This window comes from Panicum virgatum, chromosome 9N, assembly GCF_016808335.1.
Source record: "Panicum virgatum strain AP13 chromosome 9N, P.virgatum_v5, whole genome shotgun sequence".
In the NCBI taxonomy this organism is placed as follows: Eukaryota; Viridiplantae; Streptophyta; class Magnoliopsida; order Poales; family Poaceae; genus Panicum; species Panicum virgatum.
Genome location: NC_053153.1, coordinates 68,190,138 through 68,209,678, shown reverse-complemented (window position 1 = coordinate 68,209,678; position 19,541 = coordinate 68,190,138). Strand labels below are relative to the sequence as shown.

General features: G+C 49.4%; 2 protein-coding genes, 1 non-coding gene and 1 pseudogene across 5 annotated transcripts; 2 read left to right on the top strand and 2 right to left on the bottom strand.

The window, feature by feature from the left end:
* The first annotated feature begins 1,075 nt into the window (after positions 1 to 1,075).
* LOC120691962 (ethylene-overproduction protein 1-like) lies at positions 1,076 to 5,608 on the top strand. Of its 2 annotated transcripts, XM_039975166.1 has the most exons (4): positions 1,511 to 3,561; positions 3,986 to 4,277; positions 4,353 to 4,662; positions 4,862 to 5,608. In XM_039975166.1, exons 1-4 carry the CDS (start codon positions 1,511 to 1,513, stop codon positions 5,089 to 5,091), a joined length of 2,883 nt encoding a protein of 960 aa, XP_039831100.1. In that variant the 3' UTR covers positions 5,092 to 5,608. The 2 variants fall into 2 exon arrangements, with proteins under 2 accessions (XP_039831099.1, XP_039831100.1); XM_039975165.1 differs by having other exon boundaries at positions 1,076 to 3,561; positions 3,986 to 4,662.
* A 489-nt stretch (positions 5,609 to 6,097) lies between these two features.
* Positions 6,098 to 6,218, top strand: LOC120693566. The gene has a single exon (XR_005683029.1). It is a non-coding gene; the product is annotated as a U5 spliceosomal RNA (small nuclear RNA).
* Positions 6,219 to 6,392: 174 nt separating this feature from the next.
* On the bottom strand, positions 6,393 to 9,500 carry LOC120691145 (probable inactive receptor-like protein kinase At3g56050). Its single transcript, XM_039974136.1, has 6 exons — positions 9,194 to 9,500; positions 9,047 to 9,101; positions 7,834 to 8,324; positions 7,553 to 7,743; positions 7,338 to 7,470; positions 6,393 to 7,201 (listed from the first exon to the last, which is right to left on the bottom strand). The coding sequence occupies exons 1-6, from the start codon at positions 9,270 to 9,272 to the stop codon at positions 6,621 to 6,623; spliced, it is 1,530 nt and encodes a 509-aa protein (XP_039830070.1). The 5' UTR covers positions 9,273 to 9,500; the 3' UTR covers positions 6,393 to 6,620.
* Positions 9,501 to 12,087: 2,587 nt separating this feature from the next.
* Positions 12,088 to 18,317, bottom strand: LOC120689523 (annotated as a pseudogene). Its single transcript, XR_005681306.1, has 7 exons — positions 18,159 to 18,317; positions 17,745 to 18,027; positions 16,887 to 17,104; positions 15,338 to 16,127; positions 14,393 to 15,261; positions 13,804 to 14,236; positions 12,088 to 12,974 (listed from the first exon to the last, which is right to left on the bottom strand). The product of XR_005681306.1 is annotated as a ubiquitin-activating enzyme E1 3-like (transcript).
* Positions 18,318 to 19,541: the final 1,224 nt, after the last annotated feature.

Here is a 19,541-nt window from a genome sequence, read left to right as displayed (position 1 = left end):
GGGGTTGGGAGCGCTGGGCGCTGGTTGAGTGGGTGGCGGCTGGGTCTGGGTCGGGAGTGGATGGTGGTCTGGTGGATGCAGAATGAGGAAATCCTAGAAGCTGTTTTATATATGGATGTAGTTTGGGCCCACATGTCAGCGGATTTGCGGATTTACGGGTTTGGATATCAAATTTTGAAACCCGTTAGCAAATACACATTGGGTTTGAAATTGTACCCGCGCCCGTGCCCGCGGGTATAAACCCAAACCCGAATCTGCGCCCAACGGGTTCGGTATCCGCGGATTTGCGGGTTTTTTCTACCCGTTGCCATCTTGAGCCACGCCCAACTTACAACAACACTCCCTCTAGTATTAAGTCCCTACTCTATCCATGCTTTTTTCAAAAAAAAAACTCACTATTCATTAATTTCAACATTTTATTGAAACGGTGGAGATCTTTTCTAAAAAAATCTTCAAGAAATACAAACGGATAATGTAGAACCTTGCGGAGTGAGGGATGATACCACCACCACCTAACAAAAAGAGGGGGAGAGAAAAAAAAAAGGAAAGAGGACTAAAAAATCTTCCTTCAACAAAGCATAGTATCGTGTGCCTTAAAAACTTCCATGAATAATTTTTATGGGAGGGTTTTTTTCATGGTATGCTCAGAACATATGGATGGTTAGAATGATAAATAAATTAACTGGTCATTCGATTTCAAATGCCAGTTGCATGACAACACATGTCTTGCATATAAAAAGGTTAGATAACCTCAGTATCTGATGCTAGGGACAGAAGTTTTAGCATGTATCTGGGCTTTAAGTGTTGCAGTAGTAGCTAGTACCATAATATGGACCCATTACTTCCAAAATCAGTTAGAGTTAGAATGAATGTATCAATAGAGAGCCGGAGTGAAATAGGGAGAGAAACTAGCTGATATATAATTTAGTTATGAGTCTAATATTGAAGATAAAATGAATATAATTATAGTCAATACAAGGATAAGCAATGTAACGATGTAATTCTGCTTCTCTGCATCATCATGCACTAAACCTCAGTTTCTGCATTTCTTTTGGACCCTCCTACAGGCTTGAAAACTGCAAAGCAGAACCACCTCGATTCCTGCTGTTCCTCCCCGGGAGGGAAGGAGTCCATTTCAAGCGCAAACCCACCGGTTACAGCACGGAAGAAAATTTCCTGCAGAAGAGGGTGGTGGCAGTTGCGGACCTCCGCCTTCCTCGGTGTCCTTCCCCTCCGTCCCCAAGGAAGCGCCTCGTCTCCCCGCGTGCCCGGCCCTCCCCCGCCGCCCCTCCGCAACCACCGGCATTAACAGGTCACGCCCGGGCGCACGGCCGGGACGCGCGGCCGCGCGGGAGGGCGGAGGCGACGCGCGCGCGCACCAGCCGTTCCGCCGGGAACTCCCGCTCCGGCACGATCATCGCCGTGCGGTAGGCTGCCGGCCAGAGGCACGCGCAGGCAGGACCCGAGGGGAGGAGGAGGAAAGGGCAAGCCGGCAGCGGAATCATCCACCATGACCAATAACTTCCTCACGACGATAAAAAGCCTGAAGCTGATCGAGGGGTGCAAGGCCGCGCAACTCTACGCGTTGAGCTCCCTCGGGCCGGCCTCCACCTCCGGCTCAGGGGATGCAGGCGGGAGCGGCAGGCCCCAACCCCCGCCGCCGCCCAAGACCATCTCGCTGCGGTCGGGTTCGTTGTACTACCCGCACGCGGCGCCGTCCACGTCGGGGGCCTTCACGCCCGAGCACCACCTGCCGTGCGGCCTCCCGGTGGCCGACGCGCTCGAGCCGGCCCTGGACGCGTGCCTGCGCCCCGTCGACCACGTCGGCGCGCTCGCCGCGTCGTTCCGGCGGGTCTCGGCCGCCACGGCGGTGGGAGAGGACGACCTCTGCGACGCGTACCTAGAGCAGCACGCGCTGTTCCAGTCCATCGGCGACGCGCGGCTGCTCCGGCGCTCGCTGCGGGCCGCGCGCATCCACGCCGACGACCCGCACCGGCGCGTCGTGCTCGCCGCGTGGCTCCGGTACGAGCGCCGCGAGGACGAGCTCGACCCGGCGCCGCCGCCGCTCGCGCCCTGCACCGCGACGACACCGCTGCTCGAGTGCCCCCGCGCCGCGGTCTTCGCCAGCGTGTCCTCCGGCGTGGAACCGGTCTGCCCGTGCCGCCGCCCGCCGCCTCCTCCCGCCACCCCTCCACCCCAACGCCTGAGGCGCAACACGTCCGAGATGAGCGAGGAGGAGGAGGAGCCGGAGACCAATGACCTGTGGTTCATCATCGGCGAGGAGAAGGTGGCGTGCGAGCGCTCGTGCATCGCCGCGCTCTCCAAGCCGCTCAACACGCTCCTCTACGGCGGGTTCGCCGAGGCGCAGCGCGACCGGATCGATTTCTCTCGCGACGGCATCACGGCGCGCGGCATGCGCGCCGTCGCCGCCTACAGCCGCCGCGGCCAGGTCGACGACTTCCCGCCCGACATCATCTCCCAGCTCCTCGCCTTCTCCAACAAGTTCTGCTGCGACGGCCTCAAGGCAGCCTGCGACAACAAGCTCGCATCCATGGTGCGCGGCGTCGACGACGCCCACTCCCTCATCGAGGTCGGCCTCGAGGAGGCCTCCCACCTCCTCGTCGCCTCCTGCCTCCAGGCCTTCCTGCGGGAGCTCCCCAAGTCGCTCGCCAACCCGGACATCGCGCGCCTTCTCTGCAGCCCGGAGGGCCGGGAGTGCCTTGACATCGCCGGCAACGCGTCCTTCGCGCTCTACTACTTCCTCTCCTACGTCGCCATGGAGCAGGACCTCAAGTCGAACACCACGGTGATGTTGTTGGAGAGGCTGAACGAGTGCGCGGAGCTTCCATGGCAAAAGCAGCTGGCGTTGCACCAGCTCGGGTGCGTGATGCTGGCGCGCGGCGAGTTCGAGGACGCGCAGGAGTGGTTTGAGGCCGCCGTCGCCGAGGACCATGTCTACTCGCTCGCCGGGGAGGCGCGCGCCAAGTACAAGCGCGGGCACAAGTACGCCGCCTACAAGCTGATGAACAGCGTCGTCGGCGAGTACGAGGAGCCTGCCGGATGGATGTACCAGGAGCGGGCGCTGTATTGCGTCGGCAAGGAGAAGCAGGCCGATCTCCAGTCGGCGACGGAGCTTGACCCGACGATGACGTTCCCATACAAGTACCGCGCCTGCGCGCTGCTGGAGGAGGACAAGGCGGCGTCGGCGATCGCGGAGATCAGCAAGGTGATCGGTTTCAAGATGGCCACCGACTGCCTTGAGCTCCGGGCGTGGTTCTACCTTGCCCTTGAGGAGTACGAGCTGACCGTGCAGGATGTCCGGGCGATACTGACACTGGATCCGAGCTACATGATGTTCCATGGGAGGATGCACGGGGAGCAGCTGATTGAGCTCCTCCGGGGGCAGGTGCAGCAGTGGGACATGGCGGATTGCTGGATGCAGCTGTATGATCGATGGTCGGCGGTGGATGACATCGGCTCTCTAGCAGTTGTGCAGCAGATGCTCACCAGGGAACCCGGAAACAGCAGCTTGCGGTTTCGACAGTCACTTCTCCTGTTAAGGTACATCTGCATCTAGCCTGAGACCACATCCTTTTTCAGGTTTCTGGTTCATCTGAAATGTTTAGAATTCTGAAAGAACGTAGTATTTGGGGAACTGGAAGCTGCACATTTATATTGGTATATTACATTGTCCATCAGCAGCTTGCTTTATAGAAACAGGCTCTGGATGAACGTTTGGACAGCTCTGCTTGCACTACTTAAGTTTAGCCTTGCGTAGGGATAATTTCATACATGGGAGCGAACACGTTACTGAGTTTAGAAATTATAATTCAAAATATTTGGGTACTTTCCACTACTGTCTGCGTAGAGGGGCAGATTACGAATTCCATGTGAAGTGGGGATAAAGGAACAAGATTGATTTGTACTGAGTATCTTCTCTGGATTCAGAGGCTTAACATTTTCGTTCTGTTCTTGTACACTGTAGGCTAAATTGTCAGAAGGCGGCCATGCGTAGTCTGAGATATGCGCGGAACAGTTCGGTCCATGAGCACGAGAGGCTTGTATACGAAGGATGGATCTTGTACGACAGTGGACATCGGGATGAAGCACTAGCCAAGGCTGAGCAGTCGATTAGCCTTCAGAGATCATTCGAAGCCTTCTTCCTGAAGGCGTATGCTTTGGGAGATTCTAGCCTGGACACGGAATCTTCGCTCTCCGTCGTGCAGCTTCTGGAGCATGCTAACAGCTGTGCTTCCGACAACCTCCGGAAGGGGCAAGTAAGAATCGTCCGTGACCATCGCCATGGCTCTTTTCCTTGCAAACTGTCTGTGCTCACAGCTGACGGTCTTCAGGCATACAACAACATGGGGAGCATCTTCGTGGACTGCGACATGCTGGATGAGGCTGCCGAGTGCTACGGCATAGCTCTGAACATAAAGCACACGCGGGCGCATCAGGGTCTGGCGCGCGTCCATTACCTGAAGAACAGGAAGCAAGCTGCGTTCGACGAGATGACCAAGCTCGTGCAGATAGCTACCAACAGCGCGTCGGCGTATGAAAAACGGTCAGAGTACGGCGAGCGCGACGCCGCCAAGAACGACCTGAACACAGCGACGCTTCTGGACCCTACAAGGACCTATCCTTACAGATACAGAGCAGCCGGTGAGTTTAAATCGACATGGGCTCTGGGGTTTCTATGAACATGCCAGAAGTAATGCGAGGCACAGACTTTCTCCAGCTTATGATTTTCTTTTTGTGGTTGTGTTTCATCAAATCGTGTGGATTGAGAATGTTCTATTTAACAAGGATACTTTGACGAGCACTACATTGTACTGTTGCCATTCCCTTTTCGTCCTCGCAGTTCTGATGGACGAGAACAAGGAAGAGGAGGCGATCGCGGAGCTGTCAGGAGCCATAGCCTTCAAGCCGGACCTCCAGCTGCTCCACCTCCGCGCGGCGTTCTTCGACTCCATGGGCGACACGGCGAGCACCATGCGGGACTGCGAGGCGGCGCTCTGCCTGGACCCGACCCACGGCGACACCCTCGAGCTGTACAGCAAAGTCTCCGCCAGGGCCGAGCCGGAGAGCTAGCCACCCCGCCGGCCGGCCGCCGCACTCCTCGTCGTCGACTCAGCTGCGATTTTTGCGAGGCAGAATGATGAGACGACCCTTCTCTACTCTCCCGGGGTGGAAGCAGACGACGGATCAGTGAGTCACCAGAACGTGCACACCACATGTGTAAGGTTATATACGAGGCTTAGTCCTGTTAGTCAGGGGGCACCGCCAAGAGCGAGCACCGCAGTAGATCGGGTACGTGTTGCTTCCAGGTAGATCGGGCAGGTGGGGCAAGAGCACGCGTCTCATGTGCGCATCAGAGGTTGAAGACAACCGGCAGCTCCAGAAGGGAGGAAGAAAAAGCTGAAGAGAGACAGGCGGCTAGCGAGCCCAAGCTGTCCTTCAGAGTTCAGACCGGCTGCATGATCGTTCTCTTTTTCTTCCCCTTTTTTTTATGACTTGTGATGTGCATTTGGAGGCACGACTGATCACAAAAGAATTCGAGTTTTTAAAAGTATAAATGCAGCCAAGGCGAAGATTCTCTCTACTTTTATTTCTGCAGTGGGTGTTTTCTGAGCTGTGGTTCTGTCGTGCCTCCAGCTTCTCATGAAATCCGCTGCAGCAGCATTAGCCTGCATGGTCGTGTTCGCAACTATGGTCTGATTTGAGTACTTTTTAGTCAGACTCGACATGGTCTATTTACAACTATACAATTTGTTCTTCAGTTTCGCATTAAAAAAAAGTTTGTTCTTCAGTTCAAAATGTGCGCATCTACCTTCTCAGCGATCGGGCTGATTTGTTGCGTAAATGCTAGGTAGTTGTTTATAACTAGGCCCACGAGACCAGCGGTTAGTTAGGCCCACATGAGAGAGACGAGACCAACTGTTAGTTTATAATCCGGCCCACTAACCCAAGGGTTAGTTTATAATCCCGGCCAAGGAGATGTGATGCTGTCTGTTTAGTCCCATACCGCTGAGCTCTGGCAGTCATCTCCGCCGGATGCTCTTGAAATAGCGCCCGAGCCAACCATCCAAAGGCATGGAGCTGCGTGGTGAGCACAAAGCGAACTATTCTTTCGCCTTTTACTAAAGAATACCGTGTGCTCGCCACGATAAGCAGCATACACCAATTTTTGGAGGGATCCTTTCTCTTTGTGAGAGGGTCCCACAATACTAAAGCGAAAAACATTCAAAAATACAAAAAAAGGAAAATGTTGATATATTTTTTCAATTTGGTCTTTCAGTTTAGCATTTGCAGTCATGAATGAATCACGAGGAATAGGCATTTTAAGTCCTGTATACCCCCTGATAGGAAGTACGAAATGCCAGAAGAGCAACTGCAGCAGAAATACGTCAATACACCCCTTCTTTCTATTGCTCACATTGGCTGTAATGCCTGCGTATGTTAAGCTGTCAACCTTCTTTACATGTACAGTACCACTTCCTAAATGCAATTTTGCACACAGAACAAACTCTCACCCGCCTTTCTACCTAATCACCAAATCCACAAACAGGAATTAGCAGCAACCGACAGATAAAAGAATGTCATCTGGCATGCAAGCAACTTCAACTCTCAGAAGACATGATCTCAAGCTCAGCCCACCACAGCGGAGACACCTTTGGAGTCGCTCCGTCAGGCCCCAACGCAGTGATCTCTCTCATCCGAGCTGCAACCTCTGCCATCTGCGGTCTCTTCTTTGGATCTGGATCAATGCAGGACCTTGCAACCTCGCAGAGCGCACGCGCAGCGTCTTCAGGGAAGGAGCCGATGCCAGGGTCAATCAGCTCCTCGAGACGCATCTCGCCATTGAAGTAGCGTGAAGCCCAATGCTCCAGTGGCCCATCCTCAGAATAGGGGACTCGTCCGGTCAATATTTCCAGCAGTACTATGCCATACTTGCGCACAATGTTCTCCAGGTCCGATGATGATGTCAGGTCGCCGTTGGTTGAACTATGCCCCTTTGCGTCATTCCAAAATTCGAGATCTGAGACTTTTGCAGCGAAGTCATCGGTAAGGTATATCGTTGTTGAGTCGAAATTCCTAGGCACAACTGGGGTTTTCAGCTGATGCATGTGCTCAAGACAGTAAGCAATGCCCATGGATACCCGCAGCCGCGTCATCCAGTCAAGCTTCTCTGCTTCCCTGACTGCAATGCAATCATGATGGCAATGTCAAACGCTGACACATTATAATTTTATTCTCAATCATACGTATTGAATAGAGCAGATTTGTGACAGAAGAAATTGATAGATTAATTGGCAACAGATTAACAATGCACATACTGTGGAGATGCTCAAAAAGTGTCCCATTTGGAGCATATTCAAATACCATCGCTCTAGTAAAGGGATGCTCTTCCTCGCAGTAGCCAAGCAAGTTCATAAAATTCTTGTGGCTTACTTTGGACAAACTTGTGATCTGAAACAGTTACCTTTTGAATTAGATTAAAAAGTGATGCAAAGTGACGCCTATACAGGCTCAATTAACTGTAAAATGCTACCTTCTTCCTATACTGTGATTCATTTTCTTTCGACCAATCCTTAGCAGATGTTACCAAGCTTGAGGCCACAGCAATCTCAACCCCACTTGACAAGGTCCCCTTGTACAGCATGCAGCTAGAGGTAGAACCAATTATATTGCTGAAATCCTCGCATGCTGTTTCCAGCTCCGATCGTTTCAAGGAAGGTACACCTGGAAGTATGATTATATTATGATGCAAAGTTACAATAGTCTCCCAGATATGGTATATACATAGGTAGGGGGAAAATCGAAAAGGCATACCAGTTACAAATGCTTTCTGCAACTGACCACTGAGACCTGTTGCCCATGGCCTCACAGTTCCCATTTTCTTGGCTCGGAAGCAGAGCACACTAGCTGCTGATACCAAAATGAAAACAGCAATCCCCACTGCGACCACACCGTAGGTTGTCCAGGAATGTTTATGCGAGGAATGAACTGGAGTTTGAACTGAACGATCATGTTCATCTTGCTTAGGTGTAGGCCTAGGCCTGTCCAAATGTGGAGAAGCTGCAGTTGGATGATATTGTGAAGTAGACTGGCGTGGCATGGATCTTGAAGCATGTGGTGATGAAGAAGGCGAGCGTTCTGGAGGGGATATGAATGGTAAGGGTGATGGAGCAGACACTGGTGCTGCTGCTGGCGTTGGAGCTCTTCTATGTGATCTGCTCTTGTGCGAGAAAGTCCTTGTGTGTGGGAGATGAAATAAGCCATCTTCATTCCTGTCTCCCTTCTGCAGCAGTCTTCTGGAATTCCTAGATAAGGAATAGCCATATTTACCTTGATAAAATGATTGTTCATATTCTAAATCGTTTTAGATTTTTACTGATTCTGTTTTAAATTGAGGTTTAAAAATAATAGACTCAATTCGTACTTTTTGACCTAGCTATCCATCACTCTGTGACTTCAACTCCAAAGCTTTCTAAAATGAAGAAATGCTCTACAAATAATGCTACCTGATTCATGCATACTAGAAAATTTGCCACTACTTCAGTACAAAGAGAATCACAAAGAATCTTCTTTGGTAAAAAAAATGCAAGAACTCCAATTACTACTAGAAAGAAAAGAATCGATACTGCTCGTATACATACTATAATGCATGATTAACGCCAAGTTAGTCCAGTGCCCTGTAAAAAGGGTAAGAAACTAAATTAACGACTTTTCGCCATTTACCAGCCAGGTGTGAAAACCAAGATTTTGAATAGCCGGCTATAGCTGCTAGGAAGGGCACCCACAATGGCATTAAGCCCGCTAAAGCTGGCTATAGCCCGCTAAATGCCGTAACGGCAGCCATGCCGCTAAACGCCTTAGCCGGTGATTTAAAACCTTGATAAAAACAGACCCATGCTAAAAGCGTTCATTCCTCAGATCTTCAATTCCAACCCCTCAAAAGATACATATTCTGGATGCCAATAAAAATAACGACCCATGTCTAGCATGTCATAGGGTGAAAATCTAATAATCTGAGCACACTCACCTAGAACTAGCCGAAGCTCCATTGTTCTCCGGGCCAACTCCGAGGCATCCAATCCCTGCAGCAAACCAAGAAGGCAATCGAACACCATAAGCCCCAATGCACACCGCTACTCTGACGAATCCAAAATCTACGAAAGAAAATACAAACCTGTGCTCCCGAGAGGCCAAGAAGCGGCGACCAAGAAGAGCACATGGAGCAGCAGCCTCGGCGACCGCCGCCGCTCCATTACTTGCTCACTTAATCGCAGCACAAGCCGGAACCAGAAGCCCACTGGCAAGGACTGGAGGGAAACCCGAGGGCGCGGAGGCTGAGGCGGTGGTCACGGGAGGAGAGGAGGGGGGAGTGGGGTGCGTTTGGGAGGGAACGCGCAGTCGGTTGGAAGAAGCGCGGTGGAGGCGGCAAAAGTAGCAGCCGGAGGTGGTGGAGACGAGAGGGAAAGGAGGCAGCACGAAGGCGACCACATAACTAAGGGGGCTTTCGGAATTCTTTTTATTTTTTATAAAAAGAAGAAATGTTTTGGTTGTTGGGGTAATCATTTCGCACTTATGAAATCCAAGCTTAATTTAGCTCGCTAATCATTTCATAACGACATGCCTCCGCATTAGGTCTTGAAACTTTGGCACCGGTGGATTATCGGAATGGTTTCTCCGTCAAAACCTAATATATGATATACCCCAACCTTAACGGCAACATTGTAGATAAAATAGTGTGATCAGGGGCGGATCCAGAATCACACCTGGAGCCCGGGTCACATTGTTATTTTACATCTCACTCTTGCATTCTAGTGGCATGGGCATCTCCAGTTCCTTGCGTTTGTGCTGGTTAATGGCTAGCAACTGACTTTATTAACTAAAGTTAGCTGATTTGCACTGAAGATAATTATCATCACACTTAGGGAAAAAGGTGTTCTATAACAAATAGGATACAGCAAGATTAAAGAAAATAGCAAGTTGTGCCGTCAAATTAAATTATGCACACACACCTGAAAGACGGTAAACCCGAGTCAGTTGTAGCGTGGCAAGGTTTACCGAGCATCATCACCCTAATGCCTTGGTAGCCTATCTGCGGTGCACCGTACCCTTCCGGGGTCTACGGCAAGTAAGCGTCGCTGTCCAGAATTAGGGGCCTCACGTGAAGCAGGGCACACGGGACGCCGCTATCGCCATAACACATCCCCCTGATCGCAGACGAGGCCGACGCCTCAACCAGTTGACCACGACCGGTAAACCGCACCAACCACGCGCATCCGATCCGACGGAGAAAGAGCCCGCGATTCACCGAGGGCCCACGTGACACGACACGATACGCGAGACACATCAACCCGTAGTAGCCGCTAGCAGGCTCGGGCGCTCATCAATTCAATTCGCAGTCAACGGCGAGCTCTAACGGGCACAGGTGATCGTGATCCCCCCAACCCCAACCCCAAGTGGCAAGTGGATCGGGGCTCACGTTCTCCTCGACCGTTGCCGATCAAGCCTCGGCCCGGCGAGGTGGCGGGTCGTTTCGATTTCGATTTCGATCTGCCGCTGGGCGTGGCCTTTCGCCGGGGAGGGATCGAGGAGGCCGTGCGGCGACAGGAAGTGACGGTGGGAGGGTGCGGCGACGGGGACGCGCGGCCGTGCGACGGCGACGACGTGCACGGGAGGCCTCGGTCGGTCTCGGTCTGGTTGGTCTCGGGACTCCTGATCTGGTTGGTCTCGGTCGGTCGTCGGTGGCTTCTTGGCGCGAGTAGACCGGCCCGCATCTTCCTGGGAGGCTGGGAGTTCAGTTCGGTTGCCGCGACAGATTAGCGCCGGCCAGCTGGAAGCTGGTGGCGGTTTCGTTCATCATTAGGAGCTGATGGCCATGGATAGATATTCTTGACAGGTTAGGTGGGTAGCTTAGCCTGACGACCTTCCGCTGTCGCAGTCCGTGGCGAGTAACCGGTGTACGGCACACGGCCTGTGGCGACTGGCGAGCGAGTAAACGGGAGCGAATCCGAGACCCCGTAGCGCTGCAGGATAGCAGGAAGTCGTGAGGCGCATGTCAGTTTTTCTGCTGTGCTCTCGAGCGCTCGCTTGACGCTGGGGAAGTTGGCCGACTTGCTTATTGCTCAGGGAGAGGCCTGTACTACGTACGATTGCGGCCAGATACGGGAGCCGGGAGGCAACGATCCGCGGCGCGTAGGTTGTTAAGATATTGCTGCAGGTGGCGGGCGTTTGGTGTTGGACGGTGGTGGTTACGCGCCACCACGTCCTGGGGACATCTCTTCCTTCCTGCGGCAGAGAGCCACTACGTTGGTGGCGACTTGCCGCTCGACTGGTGGAGCGTGGTGCGGCGGCGGCAGGACCGCATGAAGGCTGGCGTCGGGAACAGCCAGCCAGCCATCATCGGCCGGTGACTTGGAGTGTAAAACACGGGCCATCCATCCCATCCATGTGCCGTCGCGAGCTCGTGATGAAGGGGAGGGATGGGTCGTGGCGCTCCGAGTGGTTGGAGTGAGGCGCAAGCCGGAGCGGTCGGTTGCGCGTGCGCTAGATAATGGTCTCCCACGAGGCATGTGCCGGAGGGCGGAGGCAATCGGATGACGCTGGGGACGACCCTGCCGGCCCGCGCGCTGGCCACGGGCCACCCTCCGTCGCCCAGCCTGCCGTCTGCGGGAAACGCGTGGGATGAACTGAACCCCAGTGAACGCGGGCACCGTGCACCGTTCCGCACCGACACACCTGCTGGCCTGTACTCCACTCTCAAGACCCCAGTGGTGACAGGCGAAGCGGTCACGGTTGCTGAATCAAAGCGCCCCTTGCTAGTCCTTATCCCTACTCCCTACTCATCCAGAGAATTATCAGTACTGTTGCCAGCAAGGCACGCTGAAAACTAACACAGCTGAAATTGACGCGTGTTATTACTTATTAGGCATGCTGGTGGTTGAAACTTGAAAAGGTTGAAGTTGAGGCTGATGATTACGGTGAGCTGCGGAGCAAATAACATTTGGAAATCACGTAGTGGAACGGGCAGAGATGTCAGTCGAGACCTGGAATCCAGGTGAACACCTCGAGTCCTTTAACTGAATTCTGCTTTGTGGATTCGAGCAGAAATGAAGCATTTATTCATATCCAAAAGATCGCATTGCACACCTGCAAATAGTTGGCATGCAACAGCAGGGCCCAAGCACCCGTACAGAACTGCAAGGAGACGCACCGCCAGAGCAAGAAACTCCACGTCTCCACCATTGATCACTCCGCTACCGATTCCTACAGAGAGCAGAAATATAAACAGAGTTTATGCACCCATATCTCTTTTCACATGGGCATTTTTAACACGCATCATCTATTTCCACGCAGCAACCTATCTACCGGAAGTAAATGGAGATAAGAGGAATGTCGATGTCGTTCCCTTTGTCATCCTCACAAGCAACGACGACATCCAGATGCTTCCTGTATTCTGGAACGTCGACCTTTGCCACTTCCCTGGCGACATCCGCAATCTTCCTGCCCAGTCGATCCTTGTGCCTTGGGAACATTGTGTTGTACAGCAGCGACGTGCCGTAGGAGACACTGTAAGCGCTCAGACCTTTGTCACTTAGCCACTTGAGGAGCTCTGCAACTGTGATGTCGCCCTTGATAGACCATCGATCCCATACCGTCCACCTCATACCTTGATGCTTGATCACAGTGGGTGGAAGAGGTTCAGATCTGGTGAGCATTGGTATTGCCAAGTTAGCAAATGTGCTGCGATAGTCATCGACTGGGTGCCCACCGGCCAGAACCTTGTAAAGCTCAATGCACACAAGTCCTGTGGCCATGGCTGTTGAAGTTGCAATAGCTGGGATGATTCTCCCTGCAATCAATTTCGCCTTCAGCTTGTCGACCTCTTGGATGCCATAGTTCCTTGCGCGCATATTTGCAAGGCCAGCAATTAAGTCCATGTGGAAATTTGTATCATCATCCTGTAACATAATGGAACTTGTATAAGCAGAATTAAGATACCAAAAACAATCAACTGCTAAAGTTTTGATTACTTTTGTTTTTGTACAGCTAGAAGGGCGGGCCTGGTGCAGCGGTAGAGCCTACCGTCTGTAACCGGAAGGTCCCGGGTTCGAGCCCCAGCCTCTGCACATTTGTGTGGGTAAGGTTTGGGGCTTAAAAACAACCCTTCCCCAGACCCCGCACAGTGCGGGAAGCCTACGGCACTGGGTACGCCCTTTTTTTGTTTTTGTACAGCTCTACATCTTAAGTATTTATCTTATATTGGATTTTGAAGTTTAACATAAATGCCCACAAATACAATAGCATGGCTTCTCAAGACTTCAAGCTTTGATAGAATTGGTAGCACACAATTTTTTCTCAGTCGTATCATGAATTGGAAACAGAAACAAATATGGAAGATCTAAGTGACCGAGGAACCCACTGTAGAGATCTCTCAGAATTCTCATTTTCTCAAAGAACTGCTAACTGCACTTTTTCTCTCTGGCAGTGAGGCAGCAGGTAGAAGGAAATAATGGAATACTAATAGCAAGGAATCACAAAACTGATAGGCTATTTAATCCAGTCACAGCAGAATAGTAATGTGATGGCACATCACAACAGAATTTATGCTAATGTTTGTCCTTATCAGGTCACAACATACATATTGGTTCACATTTTAAAGAAATACATGGTGGCTTCAAAATTGAAAATATTTGCAAAAGGAATTGTTCTTCAACAGCAGGGTAAAAAAAGCTAAAACATAGGGTCTTAAACTTAAAACAGCAGAAATAAGGTTTTGAAAAGGCTAACCTTCTCAAAATGAATAGGTTTCATTCGGAATCCTGGAGGTAGTTTCTTGGCACATGCTTCCAACTTTGTTAAAAGATCTTCAATAACAGCGGCATCATCAACTGAGGCACTGGGGATGTTATTGTCCTTCTCATTTGTCTGAATCTTAACCCCACTCTTTGGCTTAAATTCAGGTATGTAAACTTTACTGATTGCATCGATCAGATTACTAGTGCTCTTTGCCCAGTCAGGTGTGTCGATTCCAGAGGACACTGCTCTCAATATGGAAGCCGCCATTATAAACTGAACGTGTGATACATCAGTAGCTGAAAATTCCAGCGGGCGAGGGAAACGCTTTGGAGCAGACCAGAAAGGGGCTCCCGAGCTAGTGGCGGCATCTTCAGGAAATGTGAATGTTAGCTGCTTCACACGATTAGAGAAGTAATCTTCAAATCTGGGAGAAAAGGGGATGTTAGATGGCACAAAAAATGAGTACCCCTTCCTAGTCCTATAGGTTTCAATGATACATTCAGCAAAATTAGTTAAACGTTGAACATGGAAAGATGGTTGAATTCCAAAAGAACAAAGAAACTGGGGAGATAAATCTTACTTCAGTCTTGCCCAGGTTATGCAATCTTCAAATCTTTCACAGTACTCCTCCTCGAGGCATTCACGTATGCGCTCAAGCAATTCCCTGGCCTGAGCATCACCTGCCTTTTTCGTGGCAGCAACATATTGAGTAGGATTAGACAGAAAAGAGTTGACTTCATTTGGAGTTTTATCTAGCAGACCCTCAAACTCTGAGCAAGCCCATGTCAGACAATGGTCAATATTGTGAGGAAATGAATGGACTGTGCACATGGGTGCCTGCTTCTCAGGAGGGTCTCGTGAAGCACCATAATTTTCAGTAAGGTGAGGAATTACCATTTGTGTATTACATTTTGTACCCAAAGTTCCAGATTCCAAGAGTGGTTTCTGGAAGTACAAGCATCTCATGTCCATGTACATCCTAGCATCAACATTATCAAGTGCATTAAGGACAACATCAAGGCCCTCCCAGAATGCATCATGGAACACGTGCTCAGTCTCTGGACAGGCACGATTCTGGAGAGCATCAATGTGAAGGCAGGAATTGATAGCACTAGCAGCTGTAGCTGCAACTGTAGATTTAGCATGTCCAATATTCCAATCACGAAACAGAAATTGGCAGCTCAAGTTACTTTTCTCAATGACATCATCATCTGTTATAGTTAATTTCCCTTTACGGCTGCAAGATACTCCCATTAGAGCTAGGTTCTTCAAGAATTCACATCCAAGAGCACCAGATCCCACAACAAAGACATTGGCATCCCGCAGCTTTTTCTGAAGCTTAGATCCAAAAACAGAAATCTGAGCGTCATAGCGGCTATTCAATGGCTTCAAGTCTTTAGGGCCCAATTGATGGGTTGGCAGACATTCAATAGACTCGAAGTAGAAGAACTGACAAAGGCAACATTCTTGTCAGATAACAACAGACTTGAGTAGCATAAAATATCTTGTAATCCATAACAATTACCTGGTACAGTGGATGAAATTTTCCAGAACATGCCTTCACAACTTCTTGACCAACAATTCCACCAAAAATAGCAGCCATTGGGTTCAGAACAGCTCTAGAACCACTTGCAAAAAGCCGCAGCAGCTTCTCATCAAGCTTACCTTCTATCCTGTAATCAATTGTGGCTTCATTGAAAGAAGCAGTGAATTCCACAATCCTTTGGGCATCCTGGCCACAACCAACAGCAGGGAAACGTCCAAACTCTTTCCTAAATTTATCCAAAGCTAGAAATGCAAAATGAAGCAGAGGTGGGCGGTCAAACTTCAAGCAATCACTCAGAGGGAAATTGCCAGGTTCTCTGATAGAATCTCTCAAACTCTTATATTCTAAGATACTTTGTTCTTTCACCTGCGTAGCAATTCCACCTTTTGTATAAATGCCAAAGTTACTTGTATCCTCCTCAATGCAAAATGAATATGGTCTTGAACGTATTATCCTCCTTGGCTTGCCATCATTCAGTTCTGTCATTCCCTGGACCTCTGAGAAAACAACAAGATCACCATCCCGGAAATCAAGGCGCTCATCATCAACAGAGTACACCGTTGCAGGATTGTCATTGCTGATGGATGCAATTATGCCAGTATTCACCATCGATATCATGAACAGTGAACTCAGGCCCAAAGTCACAAAAGACACTACCAAAAAGACCACGGACTTCTGTTTTGATAAAGAAAATTGGAGGCCGGTGGCTGCGACAATAATCATCGAATTCAAATGCCTTGTCCATACTAATGTCAGTGAAAACAACAGCCTGAAAATCGTAAGTGTAAGTATGATCACTGTGTGATGATTTCAGAGTTACATTGCCGATTTATGATACAAGACTTGAACACAGCAGCAATATATTTAGTGATGCTACAAAACACTGCAGAAACTGTCACTTTAATCTAAACACATAGTCTTCAGTCATATCATGTTACTAATCAGCAGTTCAGGTTGTAGTGTCACTTCAAAATTTCCAAATCTATTGACTGTGGCTAATTAGCAAGATATCAATATACAAGGTTGGTCAAGGGGATCTGCAGTAGAATAACCAACCAACTTTTTTCACAAAGTAGGTTGGAAAAGGTAGATCATGGATGCATCTGATAGCATGAAAGGACATCTGAGCCTCTGAGGTATAAGCAAACCCCACACACACTTGCAATTGGCAAAGAGACTATTACAGATTTGCACTAGTTCAATTGCAGGTTTCAGCAATTTTTATTGCAAGCAAATAAATTCAACTAGGCCCCACTAAAGGAAACCATTTGGCACTATGAGCATGATGATACTTGGGTGGAAAGAAAAAGGTACTTATAACATTAGGATCAGTTTCTTAAATCAAATAGAGAATATGAGCAGACACATAAAAGATCATAGTAAAGGCCAACCAGGAATGAACCTGAATATATATTTATAAAATCACACAAGTAGTTTCTTAGTCATGACTATGCTACCTATTACAGACAAACATGAAGAAAACATAACAAGGAGTAACAAATTTTAGCACAGTGGAGAATTAGAAGACCTGGAACTTTGAAAGGTGCTTGGTAGTCAATTCTTCTGTTAAAGCAGATATATCGACAGCATTGTTAAGTTCTTGAAGCTTTGCAACACAAGAAACAGCCCTGTTATTCCCAATGTCATCCTCAGATAGAAAGAAATTGCCTGATAGGTCCCACATTTCAACATTTTCCGCATCATGTAGGGTGACAGACTTAACACCAGCCAGAGCAAGATTCTTTGCTGTTGAAAGGAAATATTAATTCCAAAGATCATGATCCAGATAACATATATACTAAATAAATCATACTCCTAGCAATCATAGCATACCAATAAGACTCATGGTAGCATTAGAATCTGACAAATGCACATAAAATAAAAGAAATACTATCACTTAAATAATTGTGAATTACAGTGTCAAATACGGGCGGGAGGATCCTTATGTCCCCATGCTGACAGGAGGAGAGAGGAGGTGATCTAAATTATAACAACTTGAGGGGTGAAAGAAATACACACAAGAGGTGGTGAGTTAGGCTGTTCGCTGCTCATACATGTATCTTATAATGACGAGAACCTATACATTTCTCTGCCACAAAATACAGCACATATGTACATAATTAGCAGAAAAATGGTCACAACTCGAACAGAGTAAATGCCGCCAGTCTGTTTGCTTGTACATACAAATTACATGGAAGTATTCGAGGTGTATTTCACAATTGAGTAAATCAGCCTGGACACAAACTACATTGCTTAGAAATATCACAGGTTACAAACGACAGATAAAAATACGAGAGCAGCAGATAGATAGGTTTTCCTTTTGGCACCAATATTACAACAGGAAGTTAATAAACGTACGAATCGGAAATCAGAAGGGGGCACGCACCGATCTCAGCCCCAAGCCCGTTCAGGCCGGAGATGAGCACGTTGGACGCGAACAGCCGCCGCATCGCCTCCCTTCCGTACACGACAAGCTGCCTACTGTGCAGGTCCTCGTCAATCTCCGCCACCCCGCTCCCATTGCCGCTCCCGCCGCCGCTTACCTCCTCCCCGGCCACCATCGCCTCCGCCCCCACAGCCGATTCCCCAATCCGAACCTTCTTCACGCCCCCGTCACTGTCCTCATCTCCCTCCGCTCTCTTCGTCGGGAGCATATAGTGAAAAAAACCCTACACCGGGCAACAACATCAGCAACGAATCAAAAGCCAAAACCCCCTGCCCCAACCAAAACCCCAGGAATGGCGATCGGGGAACCACGGATCGAATCATCGGAACGGATCGAGTCGTCGAGGGGGCTTACGGTTTACTTTACTTGTGGGGGCGATCGGCGTGGCGGCTAGGGTCGGCGCGGGCGATCGCGGCCTCGAGGACGGCGGGTCGCCTCTTCCTCCCGGCGTGGAGCTTTGGAGGCGAAGCTGGTGAGATGGAGGTACTTATACAGCAGTGGCGGGCGGCAGACGGGTTTTGCTGCAAGGTGGTGACGGTGGATGCGGGTGGCGTGGTTGAGCTGGCGGGGGGAAGACCGGAAGAGGGCTTCGAGCGATCACGGCCGTTCGTTATTGACAGTGACGGGTGTGATTCTGTGGACAGGACGCCTGGACGGACGGTTGTTTTTTTTTTTTTGACAACTAGCGGACGGTCGTTTTGGGCAAAGATGTGACTGTCCATCGGAGGCATCACGTTGCTGAACCTGGACGGGTAAAGTCCCGGATTTTTTTGTGTTTTTTTTGCGGGTAGGATTTTCTTGTGTTCCTCTCTTTAAATTGCGCGGTATTCATATCGGTGCACAAGTTTGGAGGATCTATGGTAAAAAACTGATGTTTTTTTTATAAGTAACGAACTGATGGATGGCAGCTAACAAACCATTGCTGCTTCTTTATTTCTCTCTGGCTTCATTGTGTTTTCTAGTATTCCATCCGTTTAAAATTATATGTTATTTTAATTTTCTTAGATTCATAGTTTTTATTACATATCTAGATATAGTGTATGTTTGAGTGCATAACAAATATAATATATTAAAAAAGCTAAAACTACTTATAATTTAACAAACTTTAAGTGCATAACAAACTACTTATTTCATTGTCTCCCATGTAAACACCACAGAAGAAAAATCCCCCCCCACCCCCCCAATGCTGAATCTACACTCGACCGTAACTTTTCTTCTGAGCGGTCGATTTTTTCAACAGCTCTCACGTGGCGGGACCCACCACCCACTACCACCTCTTTTATTGCTGGATCCCGCAGCGCACCTCCCCTCCTTCCTCCCGCAGCCCCCCATCTTCTCCTTCCTCCGTCCCTCTCAAATCCATCCCGCGCCCCTCCCCCTTCTCCTTCTTCCTGCATCCTCGACGTGGCGGCCACGGGGAGCTCCGCCCGCGGCGCGGCGGCTGCGGCCATGGGGAGATCCGCTCGCGGCGGCCCGGGTAGTAGTGGTGTTTTTTTTCTTTTTACTTTGTGGATGCAAAGTTTTTGTAAAGAAAATTCACAAATGAAAAAAATACCGAAATTTTTTTGTTTGTTGGATGTAATTTTTTACCTTGAGTTTTTTTTGTTTTGGATGCAAAAATATTTTACTTAAATTTTATTTTGTTCTGACGCAAATTTTTCCTATTCAATTTTTTCAATTTGTTTCTCAATTTTCTCTCTCTAAAATTTTTCTGTATACAATTTTTCTCGTCAAAAT